Raw genomic sequence first — 15,406 nt, forward strand, 5'->3', positions numbered from 1 at the left:
TGGATGTACATAAAATACAAGGACTGACTTAAGAGTATTAGAAGTAAAGAATACAGTAAATGGAATCCCTTTAGAACTGCGGCATCCATGTTCATGATCGGTGTTAGGGATACCAATAATCACTCTCTGAAAATGTCTGTCCACACACATGCCAAAGGGTTTCACATTTAACTCTCAGATAGTTTCAACCTTGAGTTAAGAGTCTTCTTTAAGGGACTTTCCTGGTGGTCCAGTGGTTAAGACTGTGCCTTGCAATGCAGGGGACATGAGTTCGATCCCTGGTCAAGGAACTAAGATCCTGCGTGTTGCGGGGCAACTAAACCCATGTGCTACAACTGAGACTTGACACAGCCAAATAAATGAATAAATTAATATTTATTAAAAAGTCTCCTTCTTTAAGAAAGCAATTTTCTTTGGAAAAGGTAATACACCAACTCCTCATACCTTGGTTTAAACTAGTCTACTGCATCCAAGGTTCACTATTTTTAAGCTGAGGAGGCAAAAGTAAATTTGGGAAAAGTTGAAAGAAAACATGAAGGAGTGTATTTTTACGAGAGATGAAGGCAATAAAATCATCTCGGGAAAGGTCTCTTCTATTGAGTTGATGCTAATCTTTTAAAAGTTAAGTTGTTTAAAGCAAAGAGTCTATAAACATTTTTTTCTAAGTAAAATTAGTACATGGTGAGAAATGAAGTATTTCCTGACATATCAGTATACAAGGATGTCAGAGTCATCAGCAACTGCAGCCCTTCAATGTGAGTTGATGAGCCCTAAGGACACTTAGGAGAAGGCGATGGCACCCCACTCCAGTACTCTTGCCTGGAAAATCCCATGGATGGAGGAGCCTGGTGGGCTGCAGTCCATGGGGTCACGAAGAGTCAGACACGACTGAGCAACTTCACTTTCACTTTTCACTCTCATGCATTGGAGAAGGAAACAGCAACCCACCCCAGTGTTCTTGCCTGGAGAATCCCAGGGATGGGGGAGCCTGGTGGGCTGCCATCTATGGGGTCGCACAGAGTCAGACACGACGGAAGCAACAGCAAGGACACTAAGGATGGAGAATACCAGCCATCAGACTGCAACCAATCCTTTTGTGAGCCCCAGGGATGCTCAGGACGTGAAAAACACAGGACACTGGCCCCAGATAGCTGAGATGTATACGAAAGCAATGATTCCAGCAAATTCAGATTCTTGCATCTTCCCATGCACAGAAAATTGATAAATTCTTTAACCTGGGATATCTGGCTTCCTTTAATTAACTATACTCTTTTGATGTTCAGACTACCTGCCCTTTGTTGCAAAACTTCTATATAACCTGGCTCGTCCCCTAACCTCCTCAGAGCAGTTCTCTCAGGGTCAGCTGATATGCTGTCTACCGGGTCTGAAGTCCTAAAGGTTTGAAATTCTAAAAATACCCGCAGAATAAAACATAATTCACAACTTTTAGGTTGTGGCTATTTTTTAAGTTGATGATGGCAATATTAGCATACTAGGTTTTCATAGAGAAAATATTCATTAAAATTCAGTATGAGATAAAACATATATAGGCATACTTCATAGATATTGTGGGTTTGATTCCAGATAATAGCAATAAAGTGAATATTGTAATAAAGCAAGTCACACAAACTTTTTTGGCTTCCAAGTACATATAAAACTTAAGGTTACACTATACTGTAGTCTATTAAGCGTGCAACAAAAAACAACTTTCAGGGAATCCTGTTGATACACCTGATGGTCCAGTGGTTAGGACCCAGCACTCTCACTGCTGAGGATCTGAGTTTGAGCTCTAGTTGGGGAACTAAGATCCTGCAAGCCATGCTACTGCTGCTGCCAAGTCACTTCAGTTGTGCCCGACTCTGTGTGACCCCAGAGACGGCAGCCCACCAGGCTCCCCTGTCCCTGGGATTCTCCAGGCAAGAACACTGGAGTGGGTTGCCATTTCCTTCTCCAGTGCATGAAAGTGAAAAGTGAAAGTGAAGTCGCTCAGTCGTGTCCGACCCTTAGCGACCCCATGGACTGCAGCCCACCAGGCTCCTCCGTCCATGCGATTTTCCAGGCAACAGTAGTGGAGTGGGGTGCCATTGCCTTCTCCATGCAAGCCATGAGGTGAGGCCAAAAAAAATGTACATACCTTAATTAAAAAATACCTTTTTGCTAAAAAATGCTATCACCTGGGCCCTTAGTGAGTATAAACTCTTGGCTGGTGGAGGGTCTTGCCTTGACTTCATGGCTGCTGACAGATTGGGGTGGTGGCTGCTGAAGGGCTGGCGTGGCTGTGGCAATTTTTAAAAATAAGGTGATAATGAAGTTGCTGCACTGACTCTTCCTTTCATGATTTTTCTGTAGTACACATAGCTGATAGCATTTTACCTACAGTAGGACTTCTTCCAAAATTGGAGCCAATCCTCTCAAATCCTGCCGTGTGTGTGTGTGTGTGTGTGTGTGTGTGTGTGTGTGTGTGTGGCGGGGGAGAGGTCCTCACAGGCACATTTATTCATGCCCGAGAGCAGCAGCACTGCTACAAGCATACACAACATCCTGTGTTCCCACAACACAGTCAGACCTACGTCCCACTCAAGTAAAGCTGGTTAATGATGACCACGAGCAGGTGCAGGACTGGAAGCTTTCAAGGCTTTACCTCTTTTATCAGCACTCCTGATTTTATAAATGATGAAGCCATGCCTACCCAAATCTCCAGGTAAACGTGGGTACAGTAGGGCTTCATGGAGATCCAAACATTCTTAACAAGGCTTTGAAGCATCTCTGTGCGGGACCTGCCACTGCTTTATCAACTAAATTTATGTAACAATCTAAATCCTTTGACTTCCCTGGTGGCACAGACAGTAAAGCGTCTGTCTACAATGCGGGAGACCTGGGTTCGATCCCTGTGTTGGGAAGATCCCCTGGAAAAGGAAATGGCAATCTACTCCAGGACTATTCCCTGGAAAATCCCATGGATAGAGGAGCCTGGTAGGCTACAGTCCATGGGGTCACAAAGAGTTGGACACGACTGAGCGACTTCACTTCACTTCTAAATCTTTTATTGTCATGTCCATAATCTTCATAGCATCTCCCTCAGGAGGAGATTTCATCTCATGAAACCACTTTCTTTGCTCATCTGTAAGAAGCAACTCTTTATCCTTTATCGGGGGATGGTAGCAATTTATCACATCTTCAGGCTCTAATTATCTTGATATTTCTACCACATCTATAGTTACCTGATCCACTGAAGTCTTGGACCCCTCAAAGTCAAGCATAAGGACTGCAATCAACTTCTTTCAAACTCCTGTGTACACTGATATTTTGACCTCTTCCCATAAACCCCCATTGTTCTTGATGGCATCTGGAATAGTGAATTCTTTCCAAAGGCTTTTCAACTTATCTTTGCCCAGATCCATCAGAGGAGTCACTATCTATGGTAGCTATTATCCTTGAAAAATATATTTCTTTTTTCTTAATAAATAAATGTATTTCTTAATAAGACCTGGAAGTCAAAATTATTGCTTGATCGATGGGCTGCAGACTGGATGTTGTGTTACCAGGCACGAAAACAACACTATATCTACAGTACAAACAACACTGTACATCTCTATCAGAGCTCTTAGGTGACTGATGCATCGTCAATGAGCAGTAACATTTTGAAAGAAACTTTTTTTTTTCCTGAGCAGCAAATCTCAACAGTGGGCTTAAAATATTCAGTAAACTATGTTGTAAACAAGTGTGCAGTTATCCAGACTTGGTTGTTCCACTTACAGAGCCCAGACACAGAAGATTTAGCATAATTCTTAGGGCCCTAGGATCTTCCAAATGGCAAATAAGCACTGGATGCAACTTAAAGTCACTGGCTGTCTCAGCCCCTAACAAGAGAATCAGCCTGTCCTCTGAAGCTCTGAAGCCAGGCACTGGCTTCTCCTCTCTAGCTAAGAAAGTCTTAGATGGCATCTTCTTCCAATATAAGGCTGTTTTGTCTGCATTGATAATCTGTCATTTAGTGAAGTCACCTTCAGTAATGATCTTAGGTAGGTCTTCTAGATAACTTGTTGCAGCTTCTATATCAGCACAGGTTATTTCACCTTGTACTTTTATGTTATAGAGAGCCTTTTTTCTTAAACGCCATCAACCAACCTCCATTAGCTTCAAACTTCTGCAGCTTCCTTACCTCTCTCAGCCTTCATAGAATTGAAAGGTGTTGGTTACTCTGGATTTGGCTTTGACGTAAGAGAATTTTGTGGCTGGTTTGATCTTCCATCCAGACAAGTAAAACTTTTTTCTGTATCAGCAATAAAACTATTTTGTTTTCTTACCATTCATGTGTTCTCTAGAATAGGAATTACATTTTGTTGTTGTTGTTGTGCTGCAAAGCTTGTGAGATCTTAATTTCTCGACCAGGGATTGAACTTGGCACTTTGACAGTCAAAGTGTCAAATCCTAACCACTGAACCACCAAGGAATTCCCTAGAGTAGGACCTTCAATTTCCTTTAAGAAGCTTTTCTTTGCATTCACAACTTGTCTAAGTGTTTGGCATAAGAGACCTAGCTTTCAGCTGATCTCAGCTTGTCATGTACCTTCTTCACTAAGCTTAATCATATCTAACTTTTGATTTAAACTGAGAGATACTTGCAACTCCTCCTTTCACTTGAACACTTAAGAGGCCATGGGAATGGCCTCTTAGAGAATGGCTCAGCCAGTAAGGAGTCTGCCTGCAATGCAGGAGACCCAGGTTACAGCCCTGGGTTGGGAAGATCCCCTGGAGAAGGAAATGGCAACCCACTCCAGTATTCTTGCCTGGAAAATCCCATGCACAGATGAGCATGACAGGAGTCGGACATGACCAAGTGACTTCACCTCACTTTACTTCAAGTAGAGGGAGAGAAAGAGTGAAAGGGGGGAAGGGTGAGTGGATGGAGCCATCAGAATGTATACAACATTTATCAATTAGATTCACCATCTTTTACGGATGGGGATAGTGGGAACCCCACACAATTACAATGGTAATATTAAAGATCACTGGTCAGAGATCATCATAAGAAATATAGTAATGAGGAAAACTCTGAGATACAGTGAAAGTACCTGAACTGTGACAAGGAGACTGAGCTGAGCAGATGCTGCTGGAAAGAGTGAGCATGCTGCCATGCCTGGCACTAACAGGCATGCCTGGGACAAGGCTTCCAGAAACCTTCAACCTGTGAACAATGCAGTAGAGGCAGAGCACAGTGAAGCTGAATGCCAAAAAAGTGAGGTCGGAGAGTTAGTCGCTCAGTTGTGTCTGACTCTTGGCAACCCCATGGACTGTAGACTGGCTCCTCTGTCCATGGAACTCTCCAGGCAAGAATACTGGAGTGGGTTGCCATTTCCTTCTCCAGGGGATCGTCCCAACTGAGGCACTGACTGAATCTGGGTCTCCCACATTGCAGGCAGATTCTTTCCCATGATTTCACTAAAAACAGTTAAGGAAAGAATACTCTGTGCTAAATACTCACAATTAAATTGATGACAGCCAGGATAAACAGGAGGATAATCACACAGATGGCTAAATTGCCCTTTCTCCCTCTCAGTCCCGTTTTATGGAGGCGATCTTCATCAATTGGAATATAGCCAGCTTTAAAGTTACTGTTGTGCTCTTTATTGACATTCCTTCTCTCAACAGCCTTCTCACGCATGGACTTCTTCACAGGACCATTGGAACTTTGCTAAAAACAAAATACAACACAATGGAGCAGCTATACTCTCTATTTTGGATGCATTATTTGTTAGGTGCAAATTCATAAGGAAAGAAAGCTAAATTGGTTAGTGATACATTTTCTACTAATAAACCTCAAGTCACGTTGCACTGGGGCTTCCTAGGTGACACTAGTGGTAAAGAACCCATCTGCCAATGCAGGAGACATGGTTTGATCCCTGGGTTGGAAAGATCCTGTGGAGGAGGGCACGGCAACCCACTCTATCTAGTATTCTTGTCTGGAGAATCCCCATTGACAGAGCCTGGTGGGCTACAGCTCAAAGGGTTGCAAAGAGTTGGACACAACTGAAGTGACTCAGCATGCATGCACGCACATGCTGAGTTGCAGGCTCCAAGCAGGGACACAACTGTACTGAGAAGGGTTGTAGATAACAGTCTGATAACAGACTTCCACTATCTGCTTTGAATAGTCCTACCATCATTAGAGTGAACAGCCAGCTCATTTTGGGGGAGAGCTGACAGACACACTCTACAGTGGAACTGTTTTTATTAATGATTTATAAAGATCTGCTTAACCATATATATATGTATTTCATTTACATGAAAATAATTTTAAAAGGCTAATACACTTTACTTATCACTCCAGTTGGCTAAAGTTAGTATTCTTCTAGACCAGCAGTTTTCAAAGTATGGGTTAGGAAACCATGGAGAGGTCCCTTGAAATCCTCAAGTGTCTGGAGGGTGAAAATCATTTTCAAAAGAAACCCACTATGATGTTGTTTTCTTTTTTTTACTCTTCTCTCATGAATGTGCACATGACCCTAGAACAAAATGGGTTTGAATGGCTTGGATCCACTTATATGCAGATTTTTTTCAACAAACGTATTGGAAAAAATTTCGGAGATTTTCAACAGTTTAAAAAAACTTGCAGATGAAATACTGAAAAAGTAAGAAAAAGATTTGCTATGAATATATAAAACATGTAGATACATAAGGTAAGAGTTAATATAAAATTAATAACAATTTCCTTACTGTTTTTAAAGAATTATGTACAGTCTCTCTGTCTCTTAACTGGAGAAACTGGTTATCAGCCGATCATCCCATATCACTGGCTTTTTAAAAAGGATATATGACTGTGATACTTTATGCCATGAAAAGTTTTTATTTTTACCACTCATTCACTAGTGTATAGGTTAAGCTACCATGAAGGAACTGTACTGATTAACATTTGCTGTTTAGTCACTGAGTCATGCCCAGCTCTTTTGAGGTCCTGTGAACTATAGCCCACAAGGCTGCCCAGTTCATGAGACTGCCCAGGCAAGAATACTAGAGTGGATTGCCATTTCCAGAAAACTGCCATTTCTCCAGGGGATCTTCCTGACCCAGGGGTCAAGCCTGAGTCTCTCGCACTGACAGGCGGAGCCACCAGGGAAGCCCACTGGCTACATTAAGTTTCCGTACAGCAACCACTGTGCTGTGGACATTGCCAGGGAAATATCAACCACCTCAGAAATGCAGATGATGCCACTCTAATGGCAGAAAGCAAAGAGGAAATAGAGTCTCGTGATGAGGGTTAAAGACAAGAGTGAAAAAGCTGGCTTAAAATTCAGCATTCAAAAACTAAGATCAAGGGATCTGCTCCCATCACTTCATGGCAAATAGATGTGGAAAAAGTGGAAACAGTGACAGATTTTATTTTCCTGGGCTCCAAAGTCACTGTGGTGACAGTAGCCAGGAAATTAAAAGACACTTGCTCCTTGGAAGAAAAGCTATGACAAACCTAGACAGCATATTAAAAAGCAGAGACATCACTTCACCAACAAAGGTCCACATAGTCAAAGGTATGATTTTTCTGTCTTCCCATCTGGCTCAGCTGGTAAAGAATCCGCCTGCAATGCAGGAGACCTGGGTTCAATTCCTGGGTTGGGAAGATCCCCTGGAGAAGGGACAGGCTACCCACTCCAGCGTTCTGGCCTAGTTAGAACTGGACATGGGACAACAGGCTGGTTCCAAATAGGGAAAGGAGTATGTCAAGGCTGTATACTGTCACCCTGCTTATTTAACTTATATGCAGAGTACATCATGAGAAATGCTGGGCTGGATGAAGCACAAGCTGGAATCAAGATTGCTGGCAGAAATATCAATAACCTCAGATATACAGATGACACAATCCTTATGGCAGAAAACGAAGAGCTAAAGAGCCTCTTGATGAAAGTGAAAGAAGAGAGTGAAAAAGCTGGCTTAAAGCTCAACATTCAGAAAACTAAGATCATGGCATCTGATCCCATCACTTCAGCTCAAATAGATGGGGAAACAGTGGAAACAGTGACAGACTTTATTTTGGGGGGCTCCAAAATCACTGCAGATGGTGATTGCAGCCATGAAATGAAAAGACGCTTGCTCCTTGGAAGGAAAGTTATGTCCAACCTAGACAACATGTTAAAAAGCAGAGATGTTACTTTGTCAACAAAGGTCTGTCTAGTCAAGGCTATGGTTTTTCCGGTGGTCATGTATGGATGTGACAGTTGGACTGTGAAGAAAGCTGAGCGCCGAAGAATTGACGCTTTTGAACTGTGGTGTTGGAGAAGACTTGAGAATCCCTTGGACTGCAAGGAGATCCAACCAGTCCGTCCTAAAGGAGATCAGTCCTGGGTGTTCACTGGAAGGACTGATGTTGAAGCTGAAACTCCAGTACTTTGGCCACCTGATGTGAAGAGCTGACTCATTGGAAAAGACCCTGATGCTGGGAAAGATTGAAGGCAGCAGAAGGGGGCAACAGAGGATGAGATGGTTGGATGGCATCACCGACTCGATGGACATGAGTTTGAGTAAGCTCCGGGAGTTCGTGAAGGACAGGGAGGCCGGGCATGCTGTGGTCCATGGGGTCCCAAAGAGTCAGACACAACTTGGTGACTGAACAACAACAACAAGGCACTCAATGATATTTTACTGAAATGAGTACATCTAATAATTTTAGATACCAGAGATTCCTTCAGACTTAATTTCTCTTGATTTCCCCTACAAACCCATAGCTTGTTCTCTTTGGGATTTTCATTTTGAAGAGTATAAAGAGAACTGGAGACCAAAAAATTTGAGAACCTCTGACTACGGCTGAATGACATTGTAGGTGATTATTTGGTATATCATGAACATAAAAGGAAGGAGTAGAAATGCTTACTGCCCAACTTTCATATTTTTGAGAGCTTTGGGAAAATTAATTTATTGAATAAGCATTTTTTAAGCCCTTTACGCTTTAACATTAATCCCATACATAGGAATACAAAAGAAACACAGGACAAGATCCTTATCCTCCAGATATTACAAATGTGATTTGGGTACACAAAATAGTTAGCAATGCAATAACGTATTCTGTATGCTCCGATGCCAAAATCAATAGTACAGACAATACATGCTGTAGAGTTCATAGGAGAAGAGACAGCATGGCTTGGAGTTGTCAGGGAAACCAGAAGGAGCAGGTGGGTCAGATCTGGCAATGCAGGAAGGATCAAGGTGGAAGAGGAGGACAGGAAGTTGTGGAAGTTTTGGGACACCTGTGAACAAATTCTAGTCTTTACATCTGTTTATTGGCGAGTCACTAGAGGTCTCTGAATATGAACGATATATGTTTGATGCTAAATGTGTGAGCATTTGCAGGAGACACAGGAAAGAGGAGAATATTAGCAAGTAGGCTGCTGGGATCGGAGAAGGCAATGGCACCCCACTCCAGTACTCCTGCCTGGAAAACCCCTGGACGGAGGAACCTGGAAGGCTGCAGTCCATGGGGTCGCTGAGGGTCAGACACGACTGAGCGACTTTACTTTCACTTTTCACTTTCATGCATTGGAGAAGGAAGTGGCAACCCACTCCAGTACTCTTGCCTGGAGAATCCCAGGGACAGGGGAGCCTGGTGGGCTGCCGTCTATGGGGTCGCACAGAGTTGGACACGACTGAAGTAAGTTAGCAGCAGCAGCAGGCTGCTGGGATGTTGTCGTAAGGGAAACCCGAGATACTGAGGGCCTAAAACAGGTGGGATGAAAAAGGAGAAATTAAAAACAGACGTCAAGAGAAGAATTGAGTGAATTTGTAGCCAGGTTTAAAAAAAAAAAAGGCCCTCACGTTTACTGAATGGTGACTAGTTAAACATGGGGAAAGAAGCAGGGATTTTACATATGCTGCATTTGAACTGAATGAGAAACGACTGCATGCCTCAAAGGCAATGAGAAAGATGGCATGAGATATTAGGTCAGTCAGGACTCGACAAATTTGAGAATCTTCAGCTTCAAAGTAAATTAAATCTGTGAGACTAATATCGGTCTACTGTAAAAAAACAACGTGAAGCAGGGGTCCCCAACCCTTTTTGTGGCACCAGGGATCGGTATCATGGGAGACAATTTTTCCAGACTGGGGTGTAGGGGGATGGTTTGGGGGTGATTCAAGGGCATTACATTTATTGTGCACTGTATTTCCATTATTAGCCCATCAGCTACACCTCGGAGTGTCAGGCATTGGGTCCTGGAAGTCAGGGACCCCTTGTATAGAGCAAAAGAACAAAGAGCCAAGGAAGTACTCTTGCAAAACTTTGTGCAGGAACAATGGAAAATAAGAGATACAAGAAAACTAAGGATGTGCAGCACTGCTGAACTTAATATGGTAACAATCGCCTCTGTGACTTTCAAACTCTGAGTAGCAAACTGTTAGCAGAAATAGTCCTGAAAAGATGCCAGCAAGTGTACATTTATTTTAAGAGAGAAGACTATAACTAAAGAATTATGTACTGTCAGAGGAAAACTGTGCTTGTTCTTGTTGTTAGGATCTTTCTGTCCCTTCCCTCCAACAATTTGTAGGAAGACTCACATGTTTGATGGCAGAGGGAAGCATGCCAAGAAGGACAAAGACCAGATACCTCAGAGTAGGGCAGAGTAATGAGGGAAATAAGATTCTCCAGGAGACAGGAAAGAAAGTGAATGTACAGAAGAGTCTTAAAAGGTGGGCTCCCCCTTCATTCAAATAGTTCACACCAGGAAGAGAAACCATTTCTATTTTTCCTCGGGATATTAAAGGCAAGGTCATCTCTCAATAAAGAGTGGAGAGGGCAGCTGGAATCTTACTGTGGTTGCAGGGATAGCAGGCTGGTTGAGGGCTTATGGAAAACAGAAAAAGACAAGAATAATCATTGTGGGTAATGTGGCAGACAAAATTTTTTAAACTTCACCAAGCAGTAAGAGTAAGCATCTTTTAATTTCATGGCTGTAATCATCATCTGCAGTGATTTTGGAGCCCAGAAAAATAAAGTCAGCCACTGTTTCCCCATCTATTTGCCATGAAGTGATGGGACCGGATGCCATGATCTTAGTTTTCTGAATGTTGAGCTTTAAGCCAACTTTTTCATTCTCCTCTTTCATTTTCATCGAGAGGCTCTTTAGTTCTTCTTCACTTTTTGCCATAAAGGTGGTGTCATCTGCATATCTGAGGTTATTGATATTTCTCCTGGCTATCTTGATTCCAGCTTGTGCTTCCTCCAGCCCAGTGTTTCTCATGATGTACTCTGCACATAAGTTAAATAAGCAGGATGACAATATACAGCCTTAACGTACTCCTTTTCCTATTTGGAATCACTCTGTTGTTCCATGTCCAGTTCTAACTGTTGCTTCGTGACCTGCATACGGGTTTCTCAAGAGGCAGGTCAGGTGGTCTGGTATTCCCATCTCTTTCTGAATTTTCCACAGCTTATTGTGAGCCACACAGTCAAAGGCTTTGGCAGAGTCAATAAACCAGAAATAGATGCTCCAAAATCATTGCAGATGGTGACTGCAGCCATGAAATTAAAAGACACTTACTCCTTGGAAGGAAAGTTATGACCAACCTAGACAGTATATTAAAAAGCAGAGACATTATTCTGTCAACAAAGGTCTGTCTAGTAGAGGCTATGGTTTTCCAGTGGTCATGTATGGATATGAGAGTTGGACTGTGAAGAAAGCTGGGCGCTGAAGAATTGATGCTTTTGAACTGTGGTGTTGGAGAAAACTCTTGAGAGTCCCTTGGACAGCAAGGAGATCCAACAGTCCATCCTAAAGGAGATCAGTCCTGGGTGTTCATTGGTAGGACTGATGCTGAAGCTGAAACTCCAATACTTTGGCCACCTGATGTGAAGAACTGACTCATCTGAACAGACCCTGATGCTGGGAAAAATTGAGGGCAGAAGGAGGAGGGGACAACAGAAGATGAGATGGTTGGATGGCATCACTGACTCAATGGAAATGGGTTTGGGTGGACTCTGGGAGTTGGTGATGGATAGGGAGGCCTGGCGTCCTGTGGTTCACGGAGTCACAAACAGTCGGGACACAACTGAGCAACTGAACTGAACTGAACTGAAGCGCTAAGAAAGGCTTTGTAGAAGATCATTCAATCTACTCAACAGGTTTAACACAAAACAAGTTGCTGAATACAGTCATGTAGGTTGTGTATCCACGCGAGGTGCAGAAACTATGAGGGCTTGTCGACACTGCAAACATTTTAGAGTTGAATTTGTATTTTGGTAGATTTTTGGCCAGAGGAAGTAGAATATCTTAGGGAAAGTGGATTTGCTTCTAATTTTCACAGATCCAGTATAGGATTATGACAGTGATGTCAGATGGGCAATTTAGCACTCTTAGCCAGAATCTGAATACGGGACTACATAAGAGAAAGACAGGGCAAATCTTACCTTCCTGGGATGAATTCGTTACTTTTCTCTGTCAATTCATGTACATCAGCATATTTCATTCTTTGCACTTACCATTTACTGATGAGTTGCTATATGCCAGATATTCCAGACTACCAAGACGTGCAAGGCATAGCACCTACTCTCAACAAACTTACTTATGGGCCAGCAGAGTAGATAGATGGAGTCACTAGCAATTACAGTTCAACATGGCAAGTACAGTCGTAAAGCAATGAAACTGAAAAGAGTGCATAAGAGGAATAATACCCTTTGACTTATCAAGTAAGGTCATCAGTTGAAGATTCTTCAAAAAAGCTGGGGCTTCAGTTGAACATTGAAGGACAAACAGAAGTTAGCCAAGTAAAGTACAGAGAAAGGCATTCCAGGCAGAGGAAACATCACGAAACTGAGTAGAGGTCATCTTGTGCAAACTAATGTTGGTAATTTTATATGGATGGTGAAGGAGATGAGGATACGAATAGGACAAAATAAGAAGTGCAATGTGGTTGTGCTTGCATGCTAAGTCTCTTTTGTCATGTCCGACTCTTTGCAACCCTATGGACTGAACCCCGCCAGGCTCTTCTGTTCATGGGATTCTCCAGGCAAGAATACTGGAGTGGGTTGCCATGCCCTCCTCCAGGGGATCTTCCCCACCCAGGGATTAAACTTGGGTCTCCTGCTTTGCAGGCAGATTCCTGACCACTGAACCATTGGGAAGCCCCAAGATGTGGTTAGGGATCAATAAATGAGTAGATATAAGTACCACATCAAGAATGACAGACCCTATTCTGAAGGCAATGGGGATTTAAAATAGGTTAGTGATACAGATTTGCATTATAGCAAAATTAAACCAAGAAGAGTTGAACTGGAATAGATGAACTTAGAGATGGAGATATCAACAGCAGGTTTCCCTAACAGTTCAAATGAGGGCTTGACTGAATTTTGACACTGCACATCAAGATTTGGGAGAGTCCTTAAGAGGCAGAACTGAAAGGACCTGGTGATTGACTGGATGTGAGTGTTACTTAGGGGGATCTAAGATGACCCCCAAATAGGGCCTGATACATAATTTGTGGGGTCTAGAGCAAAAAGAAAATGTGAGGTTCTCTGCTCAAGTACCAAGCCTGGGAGAGCAGAGCATTAACCCAAAGGTGGGTCCATTCTGAGCTCCCTTGAGCCAGTCCTGCTTGTGGCAAGGTAAACCAAGTGAATGGAGCCCTTTTAATGGTGAGTGTAATGCACCATTCACCATTAAAAATTTCTGAGTTTGGGGTGCCCATGGAAAATTCAGTTAAATTCAGACTGGAGACATAAATACCTAACTCTGAAGTGGAGAATAAGGGATGGATCAGATTACCCAGTCTTTGTGTAAAGCAAGACAGAAACTAGTTGGAACTTCCAAGAGTATCAACAGGTGATGCACATGAAAAAAGAACCATCTAAAAACAGGCGCTGATAATTCAGGAGGGAAATCACAGAAGCAAAGGACAATTTCAGTCTCAACAACTGCAAGAAGCTTTGTCTCCTTTCAATTTCACTCATTCCTTTACATTTTGTTGTTAGGTCCTGTAGCTTGCCTACCATCTTTAGCTGATTTTTCTGCATTTATCTGGCAGTTTGACTTTAACTTTGAAGGCAGATGTCATGTCTTTTATTTTTCATGGTGCTCAGCATGACTGTTCCAGTGATATCTACCTACTATGTCTCTAAAAGCAGTTAATTACTTTCAGACAAGATTTTTCTGGAAACAGAATGTTGGCTACTTGGCTCATTTATTTTTTTCAACAATGCTGAAGAATGAGACTTTTCCAAAGCAACTATCCTACCACAGTTTATTTTTAAAGGGAAATAATAGTTAAGCGGGGGGAGAGACTATCAAAATTATTTTTATTATAACAAATCACCCTAGTAACTACAGGAGTGTGTGTATGTGTGTGTGTTTGTGTGTGTGTAAATGTGTGCATAATGTATAGCCTGCTTTGGGGGAAGAAAATAGCCTTTTAAGCTATTCTAAGTTACAAGTTCACAATGCAGATTAGGAAATACTTGATTAAGGATTTTTAAAAATTGATTTTAAACCAACTGGATAGGAGACAGTCTTATACTGATTGTGACTTAGTCTCCAGAACCAAAGCGGGAGGAGAAACGTGGCTGTCAGCCCAGGGGGATGGCACACAAGAAGTGGCCGCAAGCTGATACCCAACAACAGCTGACTGTTTCTTGGCTGGTATCAGGGGAGGCTGGCGGCTCGTTGGCTGGGGTTATTTTTACCCGCATCTTCGCTGGCCACGGAGCAGGCATGTCCCCAGTACGTCCTGGCGGAGGAGGCTCCCGGCTGCCTCGACCCCATCCCGGGCCTGCAGGACAGCGCCCTTCCTGACCCCGCCGAGGGACAGCCAGGCCAGGCCGGGAGCCCGCGGAGGGCTCCCCCTTATCCGCCGCGGAGGGCTCCCCCTTATCCGCCGCGGAGGGCTCCCCCTTATCCGCCGCGGAGGGCTCCCCCTTATCCGCCGCGGAGGGCTCCCCCTTATCCGCCGCGGAGGGCTCCCCCTTATCCGCCGCGGAGGGCTCCCCCTTATCCGCCGCGGAGGGCTCCCCCTTATCCGCCGCGGAGGGCTCCCCCTTATCCGCCGCGGAGGGCTCCCCCTTATCCGCCGCGGAGGGCTCCCCCTTATCCGCCGCGGAGCCCCTTGCCCGGCGTCCCGCCCGGCCTTCGCCAGCATCCCGGGCTGCGGACAGCTCCCGCCCCGCCCCGCCCCGCGGAGCCCGCCCTCGCACCCCAGCCCCCGCCGGCCGGTCCTAAGGAGGACCTCACCGGCAGGACCCCGGCCTCCCCCGGCCCTCCAGCCCCGAGCTGCGGCGGGGCTCACAGACCTGCTCCGCGGCCGCCGCCGCCGCCGCCGCCATCTTCCCGCGCCCGCCGGCTCCGCCGCCCTCCCGGCCGCCTCCGCACCTCGCGCGCCTGCGCTTGCGCGCTGGAGGGGCGGGAGGGGGGCCCCGCTGCTCCTCGCCCCCGCCCCCC

General features: G+C 44.3%; 1 protein-coding gene and 1 pseudogene across 1 annotated transcript in view; both read right to left on the minus strand.

Annotated features, from left to right (window-relative positions):
* The window catches only part of SGCB (sarcoglycan beta), a 28,353-nt gene extending 12,947 nt beyond the window's left edge, over window positions 1-15,406 (minus strand). Inside the window, exons 1-2 of the mRNA XM_069594098.1 lie at window positions 15,259-15,406; window positions 5,485-5,694 (exon numbers count right to left, since the gene is read on the minus strand). Coding sequence (XP_069450199.1) covers window positions 5,485-5,694; window positions 15,259-15,291 — 243 coding nt within the window. The 5' untranslated portion in view covers window positions 15,292-15,406. The remainder of the gene's footprint in view (window positions 1-5,484; window positions 5,695-15,258) is intronic.
* LOC138442534 (ATP synthase subunit ATP5MJ, mitochondrial pseudogene) lies at window positions 2,527-2,851 on the minus strand (annotated as a pseudogene).

The sequence above is a fragment of the Ovis canadensis genome, chromosome 6 (assembly GCF_042477335.2).
Source record: "Ovis canadensis isolate MfBH-ARS-UI-01 breed Bighorn chromosome 6, ARS-UI_OviCan_v2, whole genome shotgun sequence".
Lineage (NCBI taxonomy): Eukaryota > Metazoa > Chordata > Mammalia > Artiodactyla > Bovidae > Ovis > Ovis canadensis.